This window comes from Cynoglossus semilaevis, chromosome 2 (genome assembly GCF_000523025.1).
Source record: "Cynoglossus semilaevis isolate Cse_v1.0 chromosome 2, Cse_v1.0, whole genome shotgun sequence".
Lineage (NCBI taxonomy): Eukaryota > Metazoa > Chordata > Actinopteri > Pleuronectiformes > Cynoglossidae > Cynoglossus > Cynoglossus semilaevis.
The window spans coordinates 16,521,188-16,547,418 of record NC_024308.1 but is presented as its reverse complement, the minus strand read 5'-3'; the positions used below and the strand labels follow the sequence as shown (position 1 = coordinate 16,547,418).

Sequence of the window (26,231 nt, the reverse complement as noted above, 5' to 3'; positions counted from 1 at the left end):
TAGTTTGACAATTAATGATGATAATTGCATAGTAGATAAGCTACTTCAGTGGTCCCCAATTTATATAGATCACAGACAAAAAAAATACACAGTAGAGTTCATCATGTATAATAATATAATGTAATTTATTAATAATACATTATTATTATTATACATTATTACATACATGTAGGACATTTTTATTTTCAACAAAATTTTTACCTAAAATCCTTTTTGTCGCAATCTCAATATTAAAGCTTTGTTGAGTAAAATATGTTCATGTACAAATATGTTCAAGACCAAACCCATATTTTTGCGATTTTGCACAGATTCGCGTTAGTCACCGCACCAGTCAAGTGATAAATTTCAAACGTTTTTTTTTTCAAGTCTGTCTGTCTTATTGGTAAATTCAAGGTGAAAACAATGCTGGTATTCATATCAGAGATGGAGATGTTATCTGTTTTATTCTATTAGAGGCTCTGTACAAAGGATGGATGAATCTGGGGCATCACATGGGAAGTCATGAAGCATCGCATGATGCAGAGGACGTGATCAGGAAGGCCCTTTTAAGACTACCCTGGAGTTAAAACAACATTAATAGTTTTTCTAAAAAAACAACAACAAAAAACACATTTGATACCATTTATAAAATTCAAGGAAGAGGAGAATTCGTTCTATGCCCCTTTGAACCCAAAATTATGCAGTAGAGACTTTTTACATTAAACTGACAGATGTACCACAAACTGTATCTGAGGCAGAATGACAAGCTCTTTAAATTTACGACCTTGGTGGGGAACCACAGTGAGTTGAGCAATCAGAGCCACTACAGGAGCCCTGCTGCACAGTAAACACATTGTGCTCATGTCTAATACACTGACTCGGTTATTATCTAGAGCTAAATAGAATTTATAAGCTTCTTTTTGGATTTATGCCATGGCATTTTTCAAGGAGGAGGAGAAGAAACAGAGATTAATGTTCAAGAAGCAAATGACAGATGTATTGCATAATATTTCACTGTAAAAAGCCTTGAAATTGGCATTAATATGTGTGTATTGGTCTTGCTTCAACAAGATGATGTTAGTACAAATGATGATATGGATCTGGAGCATGGCATAGGCCTGTTCGCCCTCAAGGAATGCTGGAACTGGGAAGACAATGCAAGTGCTGCTTTTGGAAGAGAGTGGTTGTTAATCAGTGAGGGGATGACAGGTCTTATTCTCTTTGAACAGCACTGTAATGTTGAAATCAGCAAATCAGGCAAAGTTTCTTTGAATAAAACAAACAAACAAAAAAAAAACCCAAACATAAATATGTCCCTTTTAAGTTCTGATTAAGGAATAAAAAAGCATAAATAAATAAAAAAAATCACTGTACTATTGTGTCATTTCAAACAAACTACTTAATGATGTGGCAGGCAATATTTTACTTTTTTGTAATTTTTCATCTATTGCTGAATATCCTCACAGCTTATTGCTATAATTCTAACCTTGATTCACATGAGCTCTGTCTCTTTTTGTGTTAAACTTCCTTTGGGCCAATCAACAAACATTTGCATTCATGCGTTCTCTCCTTCAATGGTGGGATTTCCTGCTTGTTTCTTATCAGCTAGATCCTAAAACAATGGACGCTGCCCACGCAAATTTGTGCACTGGCCTGTCTGTTTCAAGGGTTGCTGTCCTCTTCTTGGCTTCCCCCTCATGGCCAGATGTCCCTCTGTGGCCTGGAGCCAAGGGCTTAAGAGTAAAGCAGGAAGAAATGCAAAAAGGAGAACAGAGTTTCACCCCTTACTCTACTTGACAGATGCCTGTTGTAGAAATATCCAGGTAACATCACTTTCACAACAAAGTAAAGATGATAAACTACCTGTGACAACCACCTGAGAAAATAACCTTCACTATTATTCACCCACAGTTAGCTGTCTGGCACTGCACTTGGAAAAATATAATTGTGCCAAAAAAATAAAAAATAATATATATATATATATATATATATATATATATATAAATACACCCCCCTACTCTGAGCGTGGAAAAGTTTTAAACGTGTAACAACAGAATACATACTATATAATATGTAATGAAGGATGAGGGATTTATTATACATGTTTTTCTTTATTTACATTGACACATGTTATTGCAACACATCATGTTTATGTCTTTATACTAAAGCCTTTAGAAATATGTAGCAAAACGCAGGAAAACCTTTAGGTGCTAGGGAGCGTTCAGACGTGAAATAACCAATTTTCCGTTACAGCTCGTTCCTTATAATATGTAGTTTTGAACACTAATATTTCCGAGGACATGATGAGAGACTCACGATGAAATAAATAACAAATTAAATCAGGTCTGTTTCTATGGAGACATGGTGGGAAATGAACAATTGCAGATCTGTGCGCACATCAGAACAACAACAACAAAAAAGAAGTCAGTAAAATGTCTGCGTCAGCGTACCACGTCTCCATGCAGGTAGACACATTTTAAAAGCAGTAACATCGACTCAGAATCTATATGTACTTTGTATTTACAAAAAGACAAATTTGTAAGACCGTTGGGTTTAAAAGCCGACAAACTTGATGAATATGTGGCACGTCTGGACAGTGAATATCTAAATCTTACAGTTATACATGTACACAAGGAATGTAGATTCTCACCTACACACGCACACACACACCCTCGCTCAGACACATACACACCAACAAGACACTTTACTAATGCTCTTCACATTATCAAACTGAAGGAAGAGGAGAATCAAAATGGTCTGCATTGATACACTACATGCTGTACACAAGAACCCCGTCTACCTTTGGAAGACAGTGGATATATTGAAAAAAGGAAACCGGCTTGTGATTGGAGAACTGAGATTGCCAACCCTAGTGTCTTTTATAGGTGAACGCATCTCAAAAGCCTAAGAAAAACTCTGTCTGTGTCTGTGGTTGTCATCTCAGGTAACTATGCAGTCCACTCCAGCACAATTTTAACCATGAGCCACACCTAACAACGCAGCAGTGCAGCAGTAGCATCGGCAAAAAAAAAACAAAAAAAACATCAGCAGCTTGTCAGACATAAGACGTCCCATATGAAGGATGAGACATTTTGAAGCAGACAACACATTTCTGGAATGGCAGTACCTTTTGTCATTCTTGTAAACACAGCTCATACACTTATTGTAGTGGCAGGAAAAACACCCCATAATTCCCTCAGCAGTTATTTACAAAGCTTTACAAGAGGAACATCCACTTAATGCTGTTCATGTCATTTTTTTTCCATTTCAGCATTTTTTTCCAATACAGCATTCATCATTACTTTCCAGTATTTACATTTACAGTCAATGAGCACATAATTGAAAAGCAAGCGTACCATGTCTGTAGGGGCCGCTGTTGGTGAAGTTCTATTTTGTAATGTTAATATTCAGATCTAGTAGGAGTGGTCACTCAGCCCAGACTGCATTACTGCAACTTCAGCATCAGTATCCTTGGATTTAGTAGCTTATACACCAGAGTTTCAAAGTCATAATTCAAATTGGCCCCCAAACAAACATCTCCTTCATATAAACTTGAACCTGAACAGTTGGAAATAATACTGATGACAAAGGAGAGAAAAAGAAAGAAAAGCTGCATTTACACTAAGCATGGAATGATGTATAGTTCAAGTGTCTTGATTTTTTTTTTCTTCGTCCAACACTGGGAAAAGCCAACTGAAATCGAAGACGCTACATATTTGTTAATGAAACAAAACAAACAAAACCAGACATATAGAAAGAAAGTAACAGAACCAAAAACATCAGCTTTTGTTTTGAATGGAATGTCTAAAAACCACAAAACAAACTTTATGAAATGTTGTGGAAATGTAATAATAAAAAAAAACCTGCAGAAAAAAACAAAGTGTATAACAGTAGGAACTGTGTGACAGTTCTAAAGTAACAGCTCTTGTCCCTCCCTGGTACCAGGTCTTTGTTGTGAGTAGTTGTCAGTAGCAGTGTTCCAAATGTTAGTCCTGTCATTTATAGGCAATAATGAAAGCTCTTTGCCTTTGTGCTTTCTTGTTCAACATGGCAATTGCTTTTCTATCCTGCAACATGTGACACTGCTGCAGGTTATGGAACAGAGGGCTGGTCTGATGGTTGGATGCTTAGCGGTGGAACAATTCAGGCACTTTATGAGGCAGCCAGACAGGTCAGGTGGGTGCTCAGACCCGTTGGGCTGTGAGGGAGGTTCCTTCCAGGAAGACCTCGTGCTGGACCAGTAAGGGCTGGGTCACAGAACTGTTTGTGCCAGTTGAGCTGACTTTATGATATGCTGCTTTGTGAGGACTAGGCTCCTCTGAGACTCTAGGTGTCACAGGAAGCCTGAGGCTGAAGTTCAGATAAATCTGCGGATCACAGAGAAGAAAATGTAAAGATGGAGAAAACAAGGGGGTCAGAGGGGTTCATTCTGTCTGATGTCTCAGCAGTGATGGTGCAAAACTCCACTGAAAGAACGTATTCTCTGCTGTTAATGACTACACTGTAGGCACACCACTTATGGAGTGTCTTATGGAGTTTGATGTGGCTGGGTCAGGACACACTGATGAGTTGTGAGAATAAGTTAAAAAAAGTCTTCAAAATTTCAATTACTGCAGAGCAGTCTGACTACTATTTAAAAAAAAGAAACCAAAGCAGTCCCTGCACACTGTATTATTTTAGATATTGTGTTATTTTCATTCAATTTAACACAAAAAGAAACTATTTTTTACATTAATTATAAATAGAAGGTAATATGGTTAACATTTTCCTGAGCAGGTTCTGAGCAACTGTTTACTGGAGCAAAGATTTGAGAGACTTCAACAAAATGTATGGCACGAGCATTCACACACACTGTTCCATTTGTCTTTTTCAGTTAAAATGCCTCCAAATTCTACATGGAAAGTATAGTTAAATAACATAGTTAAATATTCCAGTGCCATTCAGATATGCTTCACCACAAAACATTACCCAAACAAAAACAACCCGTGGTAACCTACATGTTTAGTGGCGTCTGAAAGTTGTTGCTCAATCCTTTCCACGACCTTCCTGAAGGGGGGTCTGTGAACAGGGTCAGCGTCCCAGCAGTCCCTCATTATCTGAAACCTGAACAGCCGGTGGACACACAAACACTTTTATCTGTCGGAACTCATTTGATCTCCTACTTGTTTTGCAGTAAATTTAGGAGTAAACGTATGCAGTCTAACAGAAAAGGAACTCACATTTCATGCGGTGCAAACTCCGGTGCTTCCATTCTGTATCCTTCTTTTATCAGTTTGTAGAATCTGGCATCCACAGGCATACCAGGGTAGGGACTAGTTCCTACGTTCAAATAATGAAAGAATGCTTTAATGAGACATGTTTCTTACAACTACTACTACTAGTAATTACATTAACAATAACAATACCTAATGAGAAGATTTCCCAAAGCAGGATTCCATAGGACCATATGTCACTTTCAAATGTGTACACACACTCAAAGATGCTCTCTGGGGACATCCATTTAACTGGCAGACGTGCCTAAAAAAACAAAACAAAAAAAAAACCTTGCAGTGAAGTGAAAAGTCGTATTTTTCTGTGAGAGCCAGGTTGTTACTGCAGCTCTGCTAGGAGAACAGACTGTATCACATGTCAAGTATCAGCACGGCATTCTCCTGACATCTCCAAATGAAAAGATCTCAGTGCAGCGCTGAGGCTCTCTCCTGACAACCTCAGAAATATCCCATCCAAGTTCCTGAAACAACGGTGTGGGCAGCTGTGGTTGTTGTTGCTGGATTTTTGACATTTAAGAGCTTTTGGTAAAATAATTGGATTTCTATGCAAATGTGTCCTGTATTTATGGTTGAGTTTTTCCTATTTTCATAAAATGCCACTGTTAACATCAGCGTCTCATTGGCATCAAGTTACAAGACATATTTAGACCAAACTGTAGAAACTGACAGTATATGTGTAGGTTTATTCCACTCATACTAAAATAAGCCTGGGCTCCACCAGGACCTCTGTGAAGGCCGTCTTTGACTGCACACCAGGAGGCTGCGGCTGCTGTGTAATGAAGTGTGAACATTCAGACTGAGTTAAGGACAAACGTCTGTGTTTCTATCAGTTCAAATGGATTTAATGAAAGTGAGAGGAGTTGGAGTTGATGTTACAATATTTCAATATTTGAGGTGGTTAAAGCTGCAGGTTTACGTACATATACATACAGTATATATATATAGAGTAGCTATACTGTGTATACATATATATATATACGAATATACTCTGCTGGATGAAATGGTGTTTTCAGCATCAATCCAATCAATGCAAATTCTCATTATCATTTTAAAATATGAAAAAAGTTTGAAATGGGATTATTCATGTGAAAAAAAGTCATGAAAAGTATGTAAAAAAGACCCCTCAAATCCTGCAACAAATAAGTATGTAGTTAAGTGAATGACTGGAGGAAATATTGGATATATAGTGTGTGTCGCTCTGCTAATGCATTATTGGATTAATGGGTTCATTTTGACAGGTGTTTTTGTCTTATCTGAGACTGCAGTGTTACTGTCTGTGGAGGGAACTTACGTTTCCTTTGACCACATAGTTCGAGTCTGTGGTGATGTCTCGGGCCAGACCAAAGTCACAGATCTTTGCCACTCTGCCTTGGGTCAGGAGGATATTCCTGGCTGCCAGATCTCTGTGGATGCACTGGAACAAACAAACGTGTGTTTTCTTAATAACCAAACGTGCATGTTATACATGACCAATCAATAGTTTAGGGTCAAGTGGCTTGTCAAATGCCATTAGCCGCTGAATTTCCACAGATGATTTCTGTAACACAACCACTGACAGTGACATACGAGTTCTGTGACAACAGTATATTTGCTTCCACGTCTAATGAATTTTTCAGCGGCAACATGCCGTTGAGGCCTGTTTACCAGCTGCACACTTGATCCTTCGAGGAATCAACAACACAGATTAGTGCGGAATCTATGACAGGAGTTGTTCTTGAATCTTGGAAAGAATATCAGTGCTCACATTTTTGGAGGCTAAGAACTCCATGCCCTTAGCAACCTGGTAGGAGAAGCTGATGAGATCTTCAGTGACGAGGGACAGACCATCCTCGTCGAACAGCTCACTCTCCCCATTGGATTCCATGTAGATTCCATCTGAAATAATGACAAGAAATTATGAATCATCCAATCATGAGAAAGAACTGGTGTAGTCTTTATCTCCTCCTTGCCTTTGTTCAGGGAGTGTCTCTTCAGAGAAGACGGGCTGAAATGTTGGTTGCCAGCAACAGAAGGCCTCATGGACATGTAGCCATTCAAGCTGTCTCTGTAAAGAGGAAAGGAGCAGTCTGGTCTTAGCAGAGCACAGCCAGACATTTGCAAAGTGCTGTCCCTCTACTCTTCTCCCACGCACGTTCTGGATAGTGAATACTGATGCCTGCTTTTTTTCACCATAACACAATAAACTACTAATTTAGTTACAAAATTGAGCCCCACCTTGCTGTGTCTCTCTGAGGCACGACATTGCGGTAGTAGCTGTCTTCCTCCTGCTTGCAGCAAACGAAGGACTCTCTCTTTCGCCTGAGGAGGGTCAGCAGGTCTCCAAAGCAGCAGTACTCCGTTATCACAAGTGTAGGGCCTGCTAACAAAGAGGTGCATGTTATGAGGGTGATACGGCTTAACACATGACACACTGACACTGTCATCCTGAATACAGAACGGTTCAAAGTCTTTTCTGTTCTGACACAATGACCCCACAGTCCTGTCTGACCTCCAACAGTACAGGCCCCCAGCAGGTTGACGATGTTTATGTGATGTCCCAAGTAACTGAGGACCTTCAGTTCGGACATCAGGGCCTCCTTCTCTGTGGCGTGAGCACTAGCTGTGGAATGAAAGAAAAAATAAAACAACCCAGAAAGTCATTACTACAAAGTGGTATTGAGGTTTTGTGTCAAATTAAATAAAAAGAAAATGAAAATGTGGGTTTAAAAACCACATGAAAACACATTTGAAGATTATAATAAGTAAGTCAAGTGGTAACTGCTCTGCTGATACTCTCAGGTCTTTGCCTCTGAATGGATATCACTTACATTTGAGCATTTTCACAGCCACCGTCATGACAGTGTCCGACTTGGACAGCCCATACGCAGTGGCTTCAACAACCTTTCCAAAAGCTCCGGATCCCAGCGTCTTCCCTGAGGACAAGTAGACAAATACGAAACTGTTATTTCTCCATCATGCTTCCCTCCTACAATATGGCCCCGTGCCAGCCTTCTCAAACAACACCAGTTTGAGCCCCTGGGCTGTGTACATAGGTACCAGGACACGCAGGATCCTGTTTTAGATGGCTTATTAAAAACAACACGCAGATCGAGTCAACAGTTGTGTTTGCACTAAGGGAGTCATGAATGAGATATAAAACTAGTTTAATCAGCAGTGACCACAGATCAGCCTTGAGTTTGATCCTGTGCCCACAAGCCTTGTGCCAATGGGTGGAAGTGATAATGTCAGGCCTATGGCACTGATGGGTAGTTCCTTCTACAAAAATGCTTTCTTACGTCTTGATAAAATAAATAATAAGGGTATTAAACATCATTATATGGTAAAAAAAAAAAAAAAAGAGAGAGAACTTTATTGTTTCCACACTGAGGAAACTGTTGTTTTAACAGCAGATCTGCTGCAACAGGCGGCCCAACGGGGGGCGCCAAGTATGTGGTTCTCCTGGGGCTCAAACCCAGGACCTTCAGCGTGTGAGGCAGATTTGTAAGCAGGCGTGATAAACATTACACTATGAACCCACTGTCACTGGAGAGCGTGAACCCAGTCCCCTGCTACCAGACATTTTAGCAGTTGAGATTCCCACATTCCCACAGCGGTCAGACAGCTGGACTGCACTGACTGGGCCTTCTTCATGATCATGGTGTTTCCCTCAAGGAAGGGTCACACACTAAGAAGTTTCACAATAAGCTGGTTACCTTATTTGAGCATCAACCAAAAGCTTTGTCTTTGCAAGTCTGGGCTTTTATGTTCATGCAAAATAATGGAACCGTCTCAGCACCAAACAGTAATGAATACAGGCCACACACAGTACAGTATCTGAGATGTGATGATGACTTGAAAGATTCAAGGAATTCCATTAAATTGCTAGTGGTTATGGCTGCCGATGACCATGCAGCCCTTCGGTGATGCTGTGTTCAAAAGTACATTTCATTGGCAGCAGTAAATCCAGTCCATCGTACAGGTTGAATAGAAAAAGACACTTCTTAAGGTGGAGTTAATTCACTGTATAAAAACACTTGTGTTTCTGCCAGACCAATAGGTCTGACATCAAGACATCACCAAATACTGGCTCTGTTATGTTCCAGGAAATGGGTGTGTATCAGAAATGACAAGTAAACTGAATCAAAATATCCTGCAGGAGATTAAAAAAAAAAAAAAAGAAAAAAAGATTGCTCACCGAATCGCAGATTATTACGGGGAAACTCCCACTGATGATCGTAAGGTAGCTGGGTGGGGTCGATATACACGTAGTTGTTTCCATGGATGCCTTCAATGACTTTCCACTGAATCTGGTATTTGGGTTTCTGCCGTGGGTGAATGCAAAATAGACATTGAGATGGGCACTATTATGAACATGTACGACTTCAGGGCTTTTGTTTCTACTTCACCTGCATGTACTTGTAGAATAGAATGATGAGGATGAGACAGAGTATGCCTGCTGCCGATACAGAACCGATAAGAAGTGGAGTGAACAGGTCATGGGGAACAGTTCTTTCTGTCAGGAGATGACAAAATATTGTCAAACAATAACAATAAATACAATACAATATAAATATACATCATATGTCATTTCTGGGCTACAATTCTCATGATAATGCACATTATTGTTGATGTTACAGCTGTGCTGATGAATAATTAAACATTTTCAGTGTTCTGTTCTTTTGTCTCCGGCTGTTGTTTTACTTCACAGTACACACACACAGAGGGGTTTATTAAGCTCTTCAAGAGATAAGAAGCTTTCTCTGAACTTCAAATCTGAGAATGCAGCGTCTGCAGGAACTAATCCCCTGTAAACCTGTCAGTGGTTTCTAAAGCCCTGTGTTCTCTCTGCTGCAGCTCACTGACACCTCCAAGCCTCCCACTGCCCTACAACCCCCCGCCCTCCCCTCAGTACGGCCAGGACTCCAACTGCGCTCCACAGTTTAAGCGCCTCCACCCGGTCTGTTGTTACATTGAGAGGGACAGAAAAGCCTGGGCACGCGCTCCGAGCAGCCTGTCCTGCTGGGCCGTAGACACTCTTCTTCCTCCTAATGCTCTCCCACGTACACGCTGAAGCCACAGACCAACCATAGTCTTCTAGCTCTGAGCGAGGACAACTCTGCAGTGCTTTACATACAGTTTGTTCCTACACTGACAACAGTAAACAAACACTGTAAAGCAGATGGGAAAGCCGTTATAGCAGAGCTGATTTAGAATCATAAAGTAAACAAAGAACTAATTCCCTTTTTGTAAGCCACAACCTTTTGGCCAATCACATCTGATGGATTTAACTTAGCTTACGTTTACCAACAGATTAGAGGGGAGTAACCTCTAAACACAAGGCCATGATGTGGGCTAATCCCCCACAAAGTTTTGCTTTTAGTAAATATTTTTTCACGCACAAAAAAAATCCCTGAAGGCTGCTTCCAAGAAGCAGAGGTGAGACAGAGAGTTAGACAGGTGACAGCCACATCCTTCTACAGGTGTTAAATTCTTTCTATATCCTGTTCTACAGTGAGCGCTGTGTAACAATGAAACCTCATTTACCACTGATAGAAAAGAGTGTGAAGGCCTGCTCTCCATCCACCGTTGCCACACACTCCAGAGTAGTGAAGCGTCCTCTGCTGATGTTAACTCTACTTTCCACCTCGGTCTTTCCAAATGTAGGGTTAGATAATGTCATTGTGATTACATTGAGTTTCTCCTGGGTGGCATTTCTCTGCTGGGAACACCTAAGATAAATAAAAAAATAAAAACTTTCTTGATGAAAGAGCTCCCATAGCCGTTGTTCCTTTTGTATCTCATGTCACGTTAGGACATTGAGGGTGTTCCCTCTCAAAAACCCATGAAAGAGACACATTCCTTCACTAAGTTATTAAAACAGAACAGTACACCGTGGTTCAGTTGTTTTTACTTCCCTCTTTGAATCAGATGGGTCGGTAGGTCCCGGTAGGTTTTTACGGCAACTCTAAGTTAAAATACGACATTTTTCTTTGTATGTTTTTTCTCTTTCAGGAGTGCATCCACCTGAAGCAAACCAAAAACCAAATCAGTGTGGAGTCTAACTTCCTGGACTAAATGCATCAGTGCAGGTATTGACATGATACAAGTCAAAGAGAGGATGTAAGGTAATTACACACCAGTAAACAACAACCTCAGACAGTCTGTCAGTATTACTTAAAGTAGAGTCTGAAGTACGCCAAAGACACAGGTGTAATTAGAGCGGGTGTTGTCCTAGCAGGTAGGTGAGTGTTTGCATCCTGTTCATGAAAAGACCCCAGTCAAGTGTGTTAGAATCCTTCATTCCATTGCCATTACCACCTCCATTCATGTCAGATGTAGTTGGTGAGCAGCTACTACAGTGTGTGGGAGCTGGGAGCTGCTGTAGCCCACTGAACCACCCAAACTAAATAAATCAATATTAAAAAAGATGTTACTTCAGGAGCAGGAGCAACAAAGTAGTTTATATTCACAGGAATTTCAGGCTTTCCAGATTTTCATCTACTAAATTGAGACCAGTATAAAATACTGCTTTTTACTGTACATGAGATGGTATGTTTTGTGTTTGTAGCAGTAAATGTTTCTCTGACTCTGGTGACACATCATCAATTTATGGTATATTACAATTTATCTTGGCCTTATAACGGACATCCTTTAAATCTGATTAGAGTCCTCAACGAAGAGATCTCTCATCATATACAGTATGATAGAACATGACAGGGCGAGCTGCTGCTGCTGAAAAAGTCACAGACTTGTTAGAAAGAAATATTCAAACGTTTTTAACAAACATAAAATATATCAGAGACAAATGTTTTTCACAGCGTGTTTCTCAACTGGCAGCTCTAGAGACATTAGGAGAAATGGACCTACCTGATATAGGACTGTTCACAGTAGTACCAGGTGATCTGAGGAGCAGGAAATCCCTCAGCTACACACCGCACCTGTCCGTCCACTGGACCTTCATGAGATACAATCTCAGGTTTGCCTGACAGAGAAGAGTAAAAACATGTTCGTAAGGGGCAATAAAAGTGTTTTTTTTTGGGGGGGTTAAAGAACATTCAAACGGTGGAGGATGAAGGGGAGGAGGGTTTACTGAAGCAGCTGGGTGTTGTTTCAGTTAAAGACAGAGCACTGGGCCCCATTTACAGCAAATGAAAGGTCATCAGAACATATTTCACGTATTACACGTCAGCGGCTGATGATTAATGCAGTGTGGAGCAATGGATCGTATATTGTTGCCCGAGGGGAGAAAAGACCTTTCACACAATCCATGACACAACTTACTGATCACGAAGATGGTGAACGTCTGATTTGCCACTGCGTCACCGTTGGAGACTCGAAAGGTGTAAACCCCGCCTTCTGACATTTTCAAACGCACTAACCTCAGCTCACTGACCAGCCTGGGAAAAGACAGAAGTGATTATCAGCATGAATGCATTCATTGATTTTTACACATTGAATAAATGTTTTAATTAATGGTTTTATTGATTAAAAGTAAAACACAGCTCCAAACATGTATTGTACATCCATCTGCAGTACAGTACAGTACAGTACAGTACAGTACAGTACAGTACAGTGTTAATGGTTCTCACTATAGAAACAGATTATTGATTTAACTGAAAAATCAGTTTCAGACATTACTAGATGTTCTGTTTGTTTGAAGGAATCAGCTCTTAAGAGACCTTTAAAGGTCACACCCGTCTCAACAATCCAGTGTTAATATTTGTAACAACACACTGTCAGCTAAACTGCACCGTGGCGCACAGACAGCTTGGAATGAAATGTTGTTACTGCAGCTGTACTTCTCATGAAGCTGTGACAGTAACAGTGGCTCCACCAGCTCTGACCTGAAGGTGGTAAATTCCACAAACACAAAGTAATGAACACTTTCGTGTTATTCCCGTGTTGGCCCACCTATAGTCTTGGCTGTGCGTGGTGATGACATGGTCAGTGGTGTTCTTCAGTTCAAAGCCCATGAAGCTCCAGGACAGAGTCTTTGGTCTTGGATATACCTCCATGTCAACAGTTAGGGACAAACTCTCACCCGAGCGCACATGGATGGTTCTGTTGTCCGTAGGTTTTAGATGGATGAAGCCTCTTTCTGGGATTTAAAGGGAAAGCTCAGTTTAACAAGTTTCTTGATGTGTTGTGAAAACATGAATGAAAATGTTGTATTTAAATTTATTTTAATTCTAATTTTATTTTATTCATTTGAAAAGAGGGGAGCTGCATGAAGAGTTTGAAAACCACTGGTGAAGGATTAGCAAAAAGTTTATCATTATCAGCATTTTCATTACGTTAAAGTCAACTTTTTCAATCTGTTTGATACACACTTTCAAAGTCTGTGTCACCGTAATATTTTTACAAACTGAACTGGTTTCATTTTTCACATCTGCAGCCCTACCCTTCAAAAACGAATTCAAACCCTTGAAGGGGTTAAAGGATGCTAAGGCATCTTGAGTCATTGAGGTCATATGAGAATCCTGATACCCTGAGGCAACGTGTGAATTGCTGAGATCATGTGAACCATAAAGTGTGGAGGCCTGAGGGAACAAATAGATATCTTGATCTAGATGACAAAAAATAATGGAAGAAATCTTCCACCTCTTATCCTGGGGGTGGCTGACAATCTGTTTGTTTTTGCATTTACTGAACAGAAACACCATCTGACCGCAATCTCAAAACAGTCGGTCCAGTACCACGGACCAGTAGATCCAGGAGTGTCAAAGGACCATTTAAATAAATCAAAATAAAATATATTTTATATTTTATTATGATACTAACGACATTCAAATGAGGTAAATTATGAATTCTTTCATTCTGGTCCGCTACCAAATAACCCACAGATCAGTATTGGCCCACAAACCAGGGATTGTAAACCTCTGCTGTAAACATTTTCAGTTAAACAGTCTGATGGTCTTTATTATTAAAAGTATCCTTTGATTCCTTATGTGTTCCCTTTCTTTATGGATCTCTACACTTGGCTGTGTGTATTTCTTGTACACAGTACAAATATAAATATTGACCGCAGAGACAGAGGTGATAGTTGTTAATCATTTACGTTAGTCATTGAGTCATATTTTCATGATTTACTGAGGTCCACGCAGCTGTTGACCGGAGCTCTAACCTCAGTGTACTCACCGTAAACCTCCAGCTGCACTGATCGTCTACTGATCCCTTTCTCGTTCTCAGCCTCACACGAGTACTTCCCAGCATCTTCATGTCTGACGGCTCTGATGTGCAACGTGGAGCTGCGCACATGGGTGAAGTGCTCTGTCTGGATACGTGAAGCGCCGTCAACCTTTGGTGGTTGCTGTGGATACCAGACGGCACCCTGTCAACGCCCAGAGATCTCTAGAGATTAACCCCGTCTGCATGTCTATCCTTGCCAAGCACACAAACACCAACAGAGACGCACAACTGCCCGCATAGGCACGCACACACACCAGCATGTACACACACGCGCACCCGCTCTCTCGCACACACACACTGTTAAGATGGGACCTAAACAAAGTGAACTTCGGACCTAGCTGCTGGTATAAACTTGAAAGTATGCAGTGTAAAAAAAAGTCAGACGACCACATTGTAACTGACATGACAGGTGAACAGTAACGACTTAATTTGCAACAATCTCTCATCTTGGCAGGATCAGCTGACCAGCATCAGTACAAACCCTGCACCATACATATTAGGCCATTAATGTCATATAATGTAATGTTATCAAAGTATTAGTAAAGTTAAGTGAAGTATCTACTGTTACTCAGAAGTCAGTCTTTGTTGCATTCACTGACCAACTATCTGGTTGGAATAAACAGAACTTTGTATTTTTTTTGGCATCAATTTGTAACCATGTTTACTGTAAACAGAGATAATTAAGTTTGTCAGTGAAACTAATTTTCTTTTCATTGTTAAATAATTGTTTTTATAATGAACAACCAGATTTCTGACTGCATGACTTTTTTTTTCATCAACATTTTAGTACATGGAAAAGGAAGGGCAGAAGGGTCTCACCGAGCCAGGTGGGATCGCCCACTGCAGTTTGATTTCTCCGTTGACGTTGGTGGTGTTGCAGGTGAGGGAGAAACTCTCGTTACGGATGAGAACGACTCTTTGGGGCGTCTGCATTACAATCACAGGCGGAGCGATGGGCACTGCAAAGATGTTCAAATAGCAGATATGGTAGACTGTATTTGAAGGACGTTTGGTTACACCACGACTAATTAACAATGAATTAACAATGGCAGTCCTGCACTCTACCTTGTTTCACTATCAGGTGGTATTCACTTGAGCGAATGTCCTCTTCCCAGAGCTTCCCAGTGCACACGTAACAACCCTCGTAGGACTTTTGCGTGTTGTGGATGATTATTCCTTGTTCTAGGCTGGCAGTATATTGGAGACCAGAGGCCAGAGCTTCCCTGGAGCATGTTTCCAGGTGCATGCTGTCCAAACTTGGATCTGTTGCTAAGCATGGAATGATAGCACTGTCTCCCACACGAGTTAGAATGTTGAACACCATTGATTTTCTGAAGGGGTTTTTAGGATCTGCCAGAGGAAATGAAAATCAAACATCAGAGGTGGTTCCAGAGTAGTCAGCGTGTCAAGTTGCTGAACCTTAAGAATGTGACCTCCGTTGTATAACAGAGTTGAATTGTGTAACATTCACTACACTTCCCATTATTATTTCACTTCAAGAGGTGCTATTTCATTATAAATGGATTTCTGGACACAAAATATTTACCTGTTATGTGTTTTTGGAATGTGGACCATTGTTTTTCAAACACAGTTTAGACATCACATAATATGATTTTACTAAAAGGTAAAACTTGAACACACATGCAAACTACATTTGCGCATTTGTATTTCAGGCCAGTGGTAAAACCCACCAAAGGAGAAATACGCAGTACACAATAGAGAGAGTGACAAAGAGGCTGATGATGATTCTATCAGGATGTCACTGCATTCTTTCTATCCCTCAACAATTACCTTTGCTCAACACAAAGACAACAATAACCAAGATATTTTGGTGTCTTAGATTTTCTTTTCAATATCTGTCCAGTTCCGGCCCAGCTCTACCAATCAATTCTAACTATTTGAGCCAAAAAGCAAAAGTTAGTGCAATAATATAATCTGTCAAACTTGGAATTATTACAAACAACGTCAAGACACAGTCTCCCATTGCATCAGGTCCATTAGCCTCAAACTTGACACCACTGACACCACCGTTTAGTTGGTTGTCAAGGTACACCTGGAAACAGACAGCAGTCTAGTCATACATACAAATATTTCAATTAAACAGGCTGACATGCTGACACGTGATTGGGTTGACAGGCATATCAGCTGGCTTCACATTTAATAAAAAATATGTAAATTTACTTCTGTTTATTGTTCATGCAGTCAAACCCTTTGCCAACCGCCTCAAGGAGTCCCATCAGGTTATTTAGAACCAGGTAGACTTTTCTTGCAGAGTAAAAAAAAAAAAACCCAACGTAACTAATTTTCATTTTGCACTTGTTACAGCATGCATGACCTGCGAAGACGGAGGTGCCTCCCGAACACCAGAGTCAACGGTATCCAATACACAACAACAAAGAGCTGTGTCTGCACGGATCTCATGTTTGTTTGTTTGTTTCTGTTTGATCTTGTTTTTTTTTTAATAGAGATACAGAGTTTATACAGGAGGAGTTCAACTTTATGACGTGAGTTTCCGAGACAGTCTGGCTCCAACCCCGCCTTTATTTGAAGGATGATGGTAAATTTCAGATACTGTGACCGTTATACTTTATGAGATAAGCCTGTGGTGATTTGTTAAACTCAGTGGAGTTAGCACATGCTACATCTGGTCTATATGTTAACTGAAATAACGAGTGTGCATATTGATATAGAAAGCTCTTCATTACCGTTTATGACCACAGAGTTTTAGGAGACTGTGGCCCTGTGAGACCGAGTATAATCACCGGACGACTGATTAATTAGAGAAGTTAAGCCGTTTATTATCATTATCATTTTTTTTTATTCATAGGGGATTTAACTGTCATCTCCTCTCTCTCTTTGAGAGCCCATTTTATGATGTGTAAAGGAGCGCCCCTCCAAATGCTACGTGACAAATGAGTGTTGAAAACATGGTACTGCACTCTGTTGTCTGTGAGGAGGCCAAGCTGAGTTGACTTCCTTGGAAATGTTCCCCACACAACCCAGTGGCCAAATGAACAGTCTGGGCAGTTAATGTGGAATTCTGATATCAGCCATTATTTGAATGCCTGCTCTGTTTACCCTTGTTCCTGCCTAACAACTATTTTTGCAGAAATGTATGTAGTATATTTAATTTTGTCTAATTGATAGACTAACAGGAACATGCTGACTTCCTGTTCAGATTAAAAGGGAACATGAGAGGATAAAAAAAATCTCCTGCTCATCATAACAACACACAAAGCAGAGTCAGGAGACAGCTGTGGGAGAAGAATGGAGCAGGGGAAGGATACTTCAGGGAGTAAAGAGAAATTTGTCTGTTTTGCAGCTTTTAATTCAGAGACAACCTTAGAATTTGGAATGAAATAACCGGTTGCTGCAGCCGGGGACAAGGGTTTCCTTTCCAAATGTTTCATCTGAATGAGGCTTTGACTTCTTAGTCATTAGTTTGCTGACCACAAAACTTTCTTACATAACAGTGTCTTTTTAAAATGGGCGGTCTGTGAAGGCAACCTGCTGGCTACCATTGAACACCAGTTCACTCCAAAACAATGAATTAAACCAGTTCATCTACATGTATTCAGGTGGAGAACAGCTGTTGGATGGAGAGTCAAAATCGGCTGACAGGCCAGCCATCCAGGAGACGGTATGGTTATAATGATAATTGAAAAAAAAAAAAGAAAATCGGACATGCCATTATTAGTTGTTAACAGCAGTCAGAGCCTACTGGGCCAATGACTGTTCTGAAAGATGAATGCAATACTGTGAAAGTTACATATTCATATTAACACACATTGTATCAGTGCAAATGGTCTGAAGAGTTTTCTAATGAAAACACATTCACTCTAAAATATTTGAATCAAGACAGGACAGGCTGAGAAACAGAAGCAGTAAGAAACATGCAACGGTGCAGAAATACAGAAAAACCATCTCTCACTAAACAGCTATCGTATCTCTGGTACCTGTCAAGGGCAAAGCAGGAAACAATGTCTTCTGCAAACAACGCCCACACATTCTACTCTTCATCATCGCTGCCAAAACGTTACTTCCCTTCCAATCCAACAGGATCATTATTTGGTTGTTCTACCACATGGTGCCACACAGTTAACACCACAACACAGACTGGATAACATACCTCTAATATAGATGTAGATGGACGCCTGCTCCCCAGAACTCTTCTCCAAGCAGACGTAGCGACCCATGTGACTGGGCAGAGCTTTGGTGATGTGCAGCATGGTGGAGCCGTTCATCTTTCTCTCACCCCGTAGCTTCACATTGGGCCTTTCCTCCCTCGCCCACTGAATCTCTGAATCACCCTGACAGTGCAGCTCAAACGCCTGATTGAGCTCAAGGACCAGGTGATCCTTGTCAGTGGTAGTAATAACTGGCTTAGTGTTGGCTGTGGGGGGAAGAAAAAGATTTTTAAATCAAAGGCAACTATGCTCGAGAGGAAAATAAATGACTCGATATCATTGGTCAGACAATGAGTGATTTGAAAGGTTGAGATGTGAGGCGTGAAATTCCATTAGAAACAGAAGTTTTCAAGGCGATTTTACCCACCGAGGTGAAAAGAGGGTTATCGACTGAATAAATGGATACATGAGCCCCATGAAAACAAGATGCTAACCTTTAAAAACACACCGTATACACACAGTACTCTGTCCCAAATGGAAACAGAGGTGGTCAAACAAGCTTCACTCCTTAAAATGAAAGTTTACCCCGTACGCACTGATGTTCTGTCCTGTAGGGGGCCCCCTTAAACAAACAGTCCACCTGTGACCCATCAGCTCTTACTCTACCACAGCTCAGTGTCAGATTGTTAGTGTGAAAGAGAATATCGTGTTTTAAACAGACATAACTATCAAACTGTTTGTACAAATAAATGATATAAAGGTAAAACCTTTCTTCTGGTGCCTTAGACTTTTCTCAATGACCTTTTTAGGAAATGTGTTGTTTTTCAGCACCTGCCTGAGGTAATCTTTTTCGTAAAATTTGTGATGATGGTTCTCAGCAGCTCTAAATGATGGTTTTGGTGACAACAGAGGGGCCAGCTTTGAACTCTTCCTGCTCTGACATGTGATCTGTTGTCTGTACTCAAGGGGCCAAAGAAACCAAATCATACGTAATGTAAACACGAACTCTTCTGCATTGGAGAAGTCACGCTTTAATATTGGAAAAATGTGTCAAAGCCAGGAAAGGGCTCAGCTCGAAAAGGGTCAAAAAAATAAAGATCTAATCTGCTGCACCAACTGAAAACAGGTGTGGGAAAAGTACAGCAGTGACTTTTGTTCTGAGAAAAACACCTGGAGGTCAACTCCTCATGACATCACAGTTTCTCCATGGGATTGCAACACCAAGTGGAATAAATTTGATTTTTGTTTTGTTGACTTTTATTCCCCCTAAGAATGTTATTGGTAATGACTAATTGACTTTAGTCGTTTGAAGATTAGAATGATGTGGCTTTATTGTAATTGTAATGACTCTTATTATCACTTGTGTCATCATAATAATCAATGTTATTATCATTATGTATTTGATTAATACCATTATTAGTGTCAGACAGATAGCAGCACAGTTTAATTGACACGATACACAAACGTTATTTACCGACATTAATTTCCCCGCTGACAACAACATGGCACGAGAAAGAGAAGAAGGACGCAAAAACAGGGAGTGTGCCTCTGTCTTTCACTCGCGCCAGACGCGCTAAGTAAATTAAACAAAGGTTCGCGGATCGTTGCAGTTTCACATCAAAGATGGCTTTTCATCCTACTTCTGTATATTCCTTTGCCAATCACCTCTGGGGAAATCCCAGAGTCTGATCAAATAATTGAAACGGACCGGAAATAGATTGTGTTTGAATTTCAGTCCATAGGCAAAATGATCGATGTTATCATATTATAAAGTTAACCTAATGTACGTTCACACGGACTATACTGTGAGAAAAATACAAAGTATGTGGTGACGTTCCCGCACGTGCGTGCGTTTTTCTAAACCAGAGCATTTGCATATTTCCTACGAATAGATAGTGGCGCAGCTACTTTGATAAAGTTAGATCTAATAAAGACAATTATGGAAAAAAGGGAAAACACGCGAACCTGTGACAACACGGTCCTAGACTATTGTTGTTGTTGTTGTTTTTTTTCCTTAATGATGAATTGTTTTTAACGTCGCTTTATTCTCACGTCTGGAAAAGGCATCAATTATAAATGTGGCGCACTTGGTGTCCACATCTGTGTCTCCAGTTTCCTCATTAGGTTTCACTCGGTCCCGCTTGTCTTGCAGCAGCCTTTCCAGCTGAGTGCACCTCAACAAAGACCGATGTGGAGAAACGCATCACGAGAGTGAAGCGGACAAAGTGAGACAGTCCACTGTCCTGTCATGAGTGGACCGTGTCCCTCTTATTCAGACCAAGTCAGTTCCCACACCGTGGTGGCAAAGCACAGCAAAACACAAAAAGTGAACAGCAACAAGTTGTGCGCGTGAAGTGGCGCATCATGCACGACCACTGGCGTCTTACCTGGACTGAAGGTGAGGTGTAAAACGACACAGAGTAGTATCCAGTGGTGTTCCATAGTTATTATTCCATGGGTCGAGCTGTGACCACTGAGCCACAGCCTCTGTCCTCACGGTTTGCTCTAGTCTCTACTCGCCGAGCGCGTCTGAGTGGAGGCAAGTTGGCTGCGGGCTGCGACAGAGGCGCACTGACTCTACTGTTTAAAAGCACAATGCTACAGCTCCAGCGCACCACAGCAGCCGTCACCTTTCTGCAAACATGTTGTTCTGGTGGAGAGCAGGAGCAGGAGACACGACGCAGCAGCGGCAGCAGCAGCAGGTTCCTCCAGCAGACTGAGCTGTCAACAGTATGTTTAGCCTATGGCAACCAGAGGTGTGGAGAGGAGCCTATTAACGACACGTTACACACGCAGCGGGAGGGAGGAGGTGTTCGCTGACTCTTGTCTACTTATCACAAATAAGTAAAAGCTCACGCGACGACCACGATACATATCACTTATTTAGAATTATGCAAATATTAAGAGGCGTAGCCCGGAACAGATTTGGAATACCTTAGTGTACTTACAAGAAGAATACACATACTAAAACCACAACGAATAATAATAATAATAATAATAATAATAATAATACATTTTATATGGTATTATTATTATTTAATTATCATGTATATAATGTATCTATTGTGATGTTTTCCTTTCTGCTTTTTTCTTTTTCTTTTGTCAATTTGCACATTTGTTTGTTTTTCCCTGCAATACAATTGTACTGAATTTCACAATTTAGGTGGAGTACACCCTGGACGGACTGCCAGTCCACCCCAGGCCACGAATGGTGACCATTTACTGTCACTACAGTCACTGGTCTGTTAAGATAAACCTAGTGCTTTGGGAGAGAACCTGGAGCTGATAGAAACAGGGATGTGTTTGTCTCTGCTTCTTCTCATTAACTTATCTTATCTTTGTTCCTCAAGGTGCTGAGCAGCAGCCACTCATTTTTGTCTAAAGGACTTCTAGTCTGAGTGGTGACTTGTCATTAGTGGTGTTCTCACAGATTGGTTATTAAAGTCATTCTGTGACAGTAAGAAAAATAAAAACAGTATAAAAAGTTCTAGACCTTTGAGTGTGAACGTTCACACTTACTTGTCATTAGCTTCAAAGTGAGGCAGAACAATGAAGAACATTAGCTTTTTTTCAAGAACATTTAGCCTGGAGCAGGGGTCTCAAACCCTAATCAACTGCTGCCACTTTCAAACTTTAGGAAAAAATGCTTTTTGGTGTAAATATAATGTACAATACAACAGTACAAATGAGTTTGATGCTTATTTTTCTATTTCTGACCAACTGAAGCATTCGAATAAATGAAAATATTTAGAAAAATTCTAAATATGTGTGTGTCAGAAGAGGTTCCCATGTCGGGGGTTTGAGTCCCCTGCCCTAGAAGCAAACTGACATTTTCCTGGCTCATAAATCCCTATAAAGTTTTTTTTATTGTTGTTGCTGGAAAATCCCAGTTATTAAAGTCAAATAAAACTTTACAACAGTAGTGTTTTTGTCCAAATCTAAATTTCACAGAAATAAAGATGTGGCTTTAATCTAAAAAAACAAAAACAAAAAACAAACATAGCTGCAGCGTTGCCTGTACGCTGATATATTTACCAATATAATGGATGAATGCTTTGAACTAGTGTTGATTTGACTCATTAATGAGAATATGTAGAGACGTGTGATCCACAAACACAAACACATGGCTGAATGGATTCTAACTGTCAGGTAATATGTTCCAGTCATTTTTCATAACATGAGCATCAATGAGGCGCTCTTCAAGGATCGAATGGCCGACGCACTGAAACCAAAGCTCTAATTTAACTTCCCAAAAGCATTAAGTCCTGCAAACTAGCCTGTCAATTATCAAAGATTGATTTTTCCATTTACAGATATGTTTAATGCAAACGAAAAAAAAAAAACATATGTTTTTAATAGCACATGGTGTTAGGATTAAAAATAAAGCATGAAGCAGATCACAGAAGTGAGAATAAGCAACCTTTAAGTAAATGCCATGTCCTCTCTCTCTCTCTCTTGCTCTCTCACTCTCTTAAACTGACCCCGCACCCTCCAACAACACACACATTTTTGTAATATAGACCATCCTAAACCTTTCAGGTTGTTTTTCTTTTTAGCAAACGAATCAAATCTGACCCACGATACATTGTTATGAAAAGTCTGTCCTCTCCTGAACTTCAAATGTTAAATCTTTTAGCTGGCGCAGCTTTAATCACCATAAAAGTTGACCTGGCTCTGCATCAAAGTGCTTTCTATTTTCTCTCAGTCATGTGTGCCGTTTTAAAATGCTAAAATAACATTATACGTTGATGTACAAACAGCAGCCAAGTTCCACATCTTCACAGAAGCCAAATGACAGTTTGTTTTGCTAGTACAGTTACTGAAAAGGAGAATAATAGTGTGTCATTTGAAGTAAAGGCAGTTACTGATACATCTACAGTGAGAATGCTAGAACGGCTAGCATGCTAACTTAAACACCACATATTCTGGGTTAGAAAGAGTATTATCAATTAGCGTTTTATCCCAGGGGTATTTGATTAGTCCTGGCATAGAGGTATTACTCTACACCTTTGACTACAACACTGTTTTCAACGCACCAACGACCCTTAGCTAATGTTAACCAGCCAGCCAATCAGAGTAGACGGACTAAAAGTTTACTGTATGTATCAATGTATTTATTATCAATAAATAAAGAAAGTTAAACTTGTGTGTATGGGCAGCTAGAGCCAATCCCAGTGTCTATTGGGCGAGGACAGGTTACACCCTGGACAGTTGTCCTGGGGCCAAACAACAGTTCACATTCAAAGTCACACCTGTGGTCAATTTGGAGTGAATGATTGACCTAAACTGTCTTGTTTTTATATACCACACCCACCCACTCACCCCACACACACACTTTTTCAGAACATAAACACTACATACAGAAAGCCAAGACTCTCTGTATATAAATATATATACATATATAATATATATAAAAATATATAATATATATGTGTGTATATGTACATATATTATATATATATATATTTATATACTTGTTTATCATTTGTGTGGAAGAGGGATAAAATAGATACTTGTGCATGTGATGATTGTCAACAACAACACCCTCATATTTTCAACTTTGTGCCACAGAAGCTGATGCTTGAATAAGGGTTCTTTGTGTTTTGACTGAGAAAAAGGATAAAAAAAAAGAAAAAAAGAACCGAGAAAATGAAAACGTTCATCGACGGCTAACAAAGCTCTACTGTTGATGTTAAGATGGCCGAGAACAAAATGTATGCAGTAAAAAGAGGAGGAACGACATCAGGTCCATCTCAATAAATGTTGATCCAAATGAGCTACCACAACCCCGGGGCCAAACACATGGTGTGCATACATTACACTGGCTTTTCCAGTCCCAGGTCATAATCAAATATGTGATGTTCATATACGCTGCAGGGTATAGTGAACCTGTATGGATGGGAAAGGTCACAGAATAACCAAAAAACATATTAGGAGAAAACGTTAGCGCATTCTGTGACAGCATGTGTTTCCCACTCAGTCGTCTGTTTGGCTCTACAGTTACTGTGTTGGAAAGTCACCTGTGGTGTTGACAGATCATTTGGCACAACATGCAACTGTAACATTCCTGTGTGATGATTTGACTATCGTGTTGCAAACTTTTATTACAAAAAGTTTTGTTTATCAAGGTCATTAGTGGTTAAGGAAGTGGACTTGGGTCCTGTAGGATTCAGGTTCGAGTCCACCAGCTGCCAAGTTACCACTCAGGTGCTCTGAGCAGGGCACTGTCCCCACACACTGGCCCCCGGGCGCCTAAAGCTGCCCACTGTTCACTTTGGTGATGGGTTAAAAGCAGAGGTCACATTTGGTTGGGTGCTGTGTCACAATGACAAGGAGTTCACTTTCCTTTTCAAAGTATAATCAAAGACAGTTATTAAAGACCAACCATCTGGCGTTATACTGAAGTATGACACATTGAAGAAAGCTATCTATGAAATAACTCACATTTAGACTTTTGTCAGACCTGTATTTGCTCAGCAGTATAGCTGTACCCAGATGATAGGTTTTGTCGTATTTTCACTTTAAACACAAATTTGATTGGGTATCCAGACTGACAAAATACAAAGTCCAGATGTATGCCTTGTTTTAATTTAACTGAAGTCCAGATCTTTTTTTTTTATCTGAAAAAATATTCAGTTTTTCAGTATCTAAGGATCATTCTTTGGGATCTGAAGATCTGGAGAACGGACACTTTTGTTTCTCTGTCTGTTGCTCAGGATTTTGCTTTTCAAAATGTAAGGTTTCTCTGTGTGTAAAGTGATTTTTTTTCTTCCAGATTATTTATGAAGAAATAAGACTAAAGGAAGCAGAAGCTGCTATAAAATCAGATTTGATCACTTTAGAATGTGTCTACAGTGATCTGGAACAGTATTACTGTAAATCATTCGTACATTGTTTTGGCTGTAGGCCTGGCCTCCATACTGTAGCTCAGCTAAATAAAGAGTGGGAACTCAAGTTTAATAATAGTTTAAAAGACAGTTTATCAATTACATAAACAGCAACGGAGCCCCTGTAACCATGGGGATTCCACAGAACAAAAGTCGGTCTTATGGTCCTTTTTTAAAATGCATCACTAGACTCAGCTGGTCTCGTGCTCTGTAGCAAAAACTTCCTGACCCAAAGAAGAGAGACAACAGAACAAGGCCTGTTTTGGCCCAGTCAACAAACAAAGAAGGAATGATTGAAGGAGTGTGTTGACAAGTCACGAGACAAGACGTAACACAAGGACGACAGACAACGTTACATTATGGTGCCGTTATCGATGGCACAGGTGACCAGGGTGAACGCTGAACACAAGACAAGTCACTGTAACAAATATGTTTAATACTTGAGCTCTGTCACACCTGCTTCTTCCTCATTATCTCTACATTTGAATAGGTGACAGCTTTGGGCGTAACGTTCAAGGCACAAAGCTGCTGTCATTACACAAGTCGTTGTTTTCTGAAACAGGATTAGATCTGAATTTTAAAACAATGGTTTAAAAAGGAGAGGACCATAGGACACTTCAGAAGACCGTGGTCTGATCCTGAAGTGCAGTTCAAATACGATAAGTGAAAATATCCGCGTTGGCAACAGTGGTGAAACAAGACGTCTTTGTCGTGTCTGTTGATTAGAATTGATCTCCATACTCACTCCAGACAGCTAGCAGGGTTGTTAGGGTTACAAAAATTGTTGATTATTTTGAACT

The 26,231-nt window shown here is 40.2% G+C and overlaps 1 protein-coding gene across 4 annotated transcripts; it reads right to left on the bottom strand.

Moving 5' to 3' along the window:
- Window positions 1-2,070: 2,070 nt before the first annotated feature.
- Window positions 2,071-21,523, bottom strand: kita (KIT proto-oncogene, receptor tyrosine kinase a). 4 transcript variants are annotated; one of them, XM_017031353.2, is made up of 21 exons: window positions 20,932-21,523; window positions 18,547-18,810; window positions 15,483-15,767; window positions 15,237-15,376; window positions 14,367-14,559; window positions 13,140-13,326; window positions 12,510-12,625; window positions 12,096-12,210; window positions 10,773-10,957; window positions 9,635-9,741; window positions 9,424-9,550; window positions 8,057-8,161; window positions 7,738-7,848; window positions 7,464-7,608; window positions 7,199-7,293; window positions 6,994-7,124; window positions 6,541-6,663; window positions 5,385-5,496; window positions 5,199-5,298; window positions 4,977-5,082; window positions 2,071-4,346 (listed from the first exon to the last, which is right to left on the bottom strand). In XM_017031353.2, the coding sequence occupies exons 1-21, from the start codon at window positions 20,984-20,986 to the stop codon at window positions 4,164-4,166; spliced, it is 2,985 nt and encodes a 994-aa protein (XP_016886842.1). In that variant the 5' UTR covers window positions 20,987-21,523; the 3' UTR covers window positions 2,071-4,163. The 4 variants fall into 4 exon arrangements, with proteins under 4 accessions (XP_016886842.1, XP_008305408.1, XP_016886843.1 ...); XM_008307186.3 differs by having other exon boundaries at window positions 7,464-7,605; XM_017031354.2 differs by having other exon boundaries at window positions 14,367-14,538.
- Between the last annotated feature and the right edge of the window lie 4,708 nt (window positions 21,524-26,231).

Bases quoted from the DNA above. Each gene is read 5' to 3' on its own strand.
- kita (XM_017031353.2), bottom strand. From the start codon at position 20,986: ATGGAACACCACTGGATACTACTCTGTGTCGTTTTACACCTCACCTTC. The intron at 14,560-15,236 runs GTGAGACCCTTC...GGGCGTTGACAG, and splicing joins GGGCGATCCCACCTGGCTCG to GGTGCCGTCTGGTATCCACA. The intron at 7,294-7,463 runs GTGGGGCTCAAT...TCCTCTTTACAG, and splicing joins CCTCAGAGAGACACAGCAAG to AGACAGCTTGAATGGCTACA.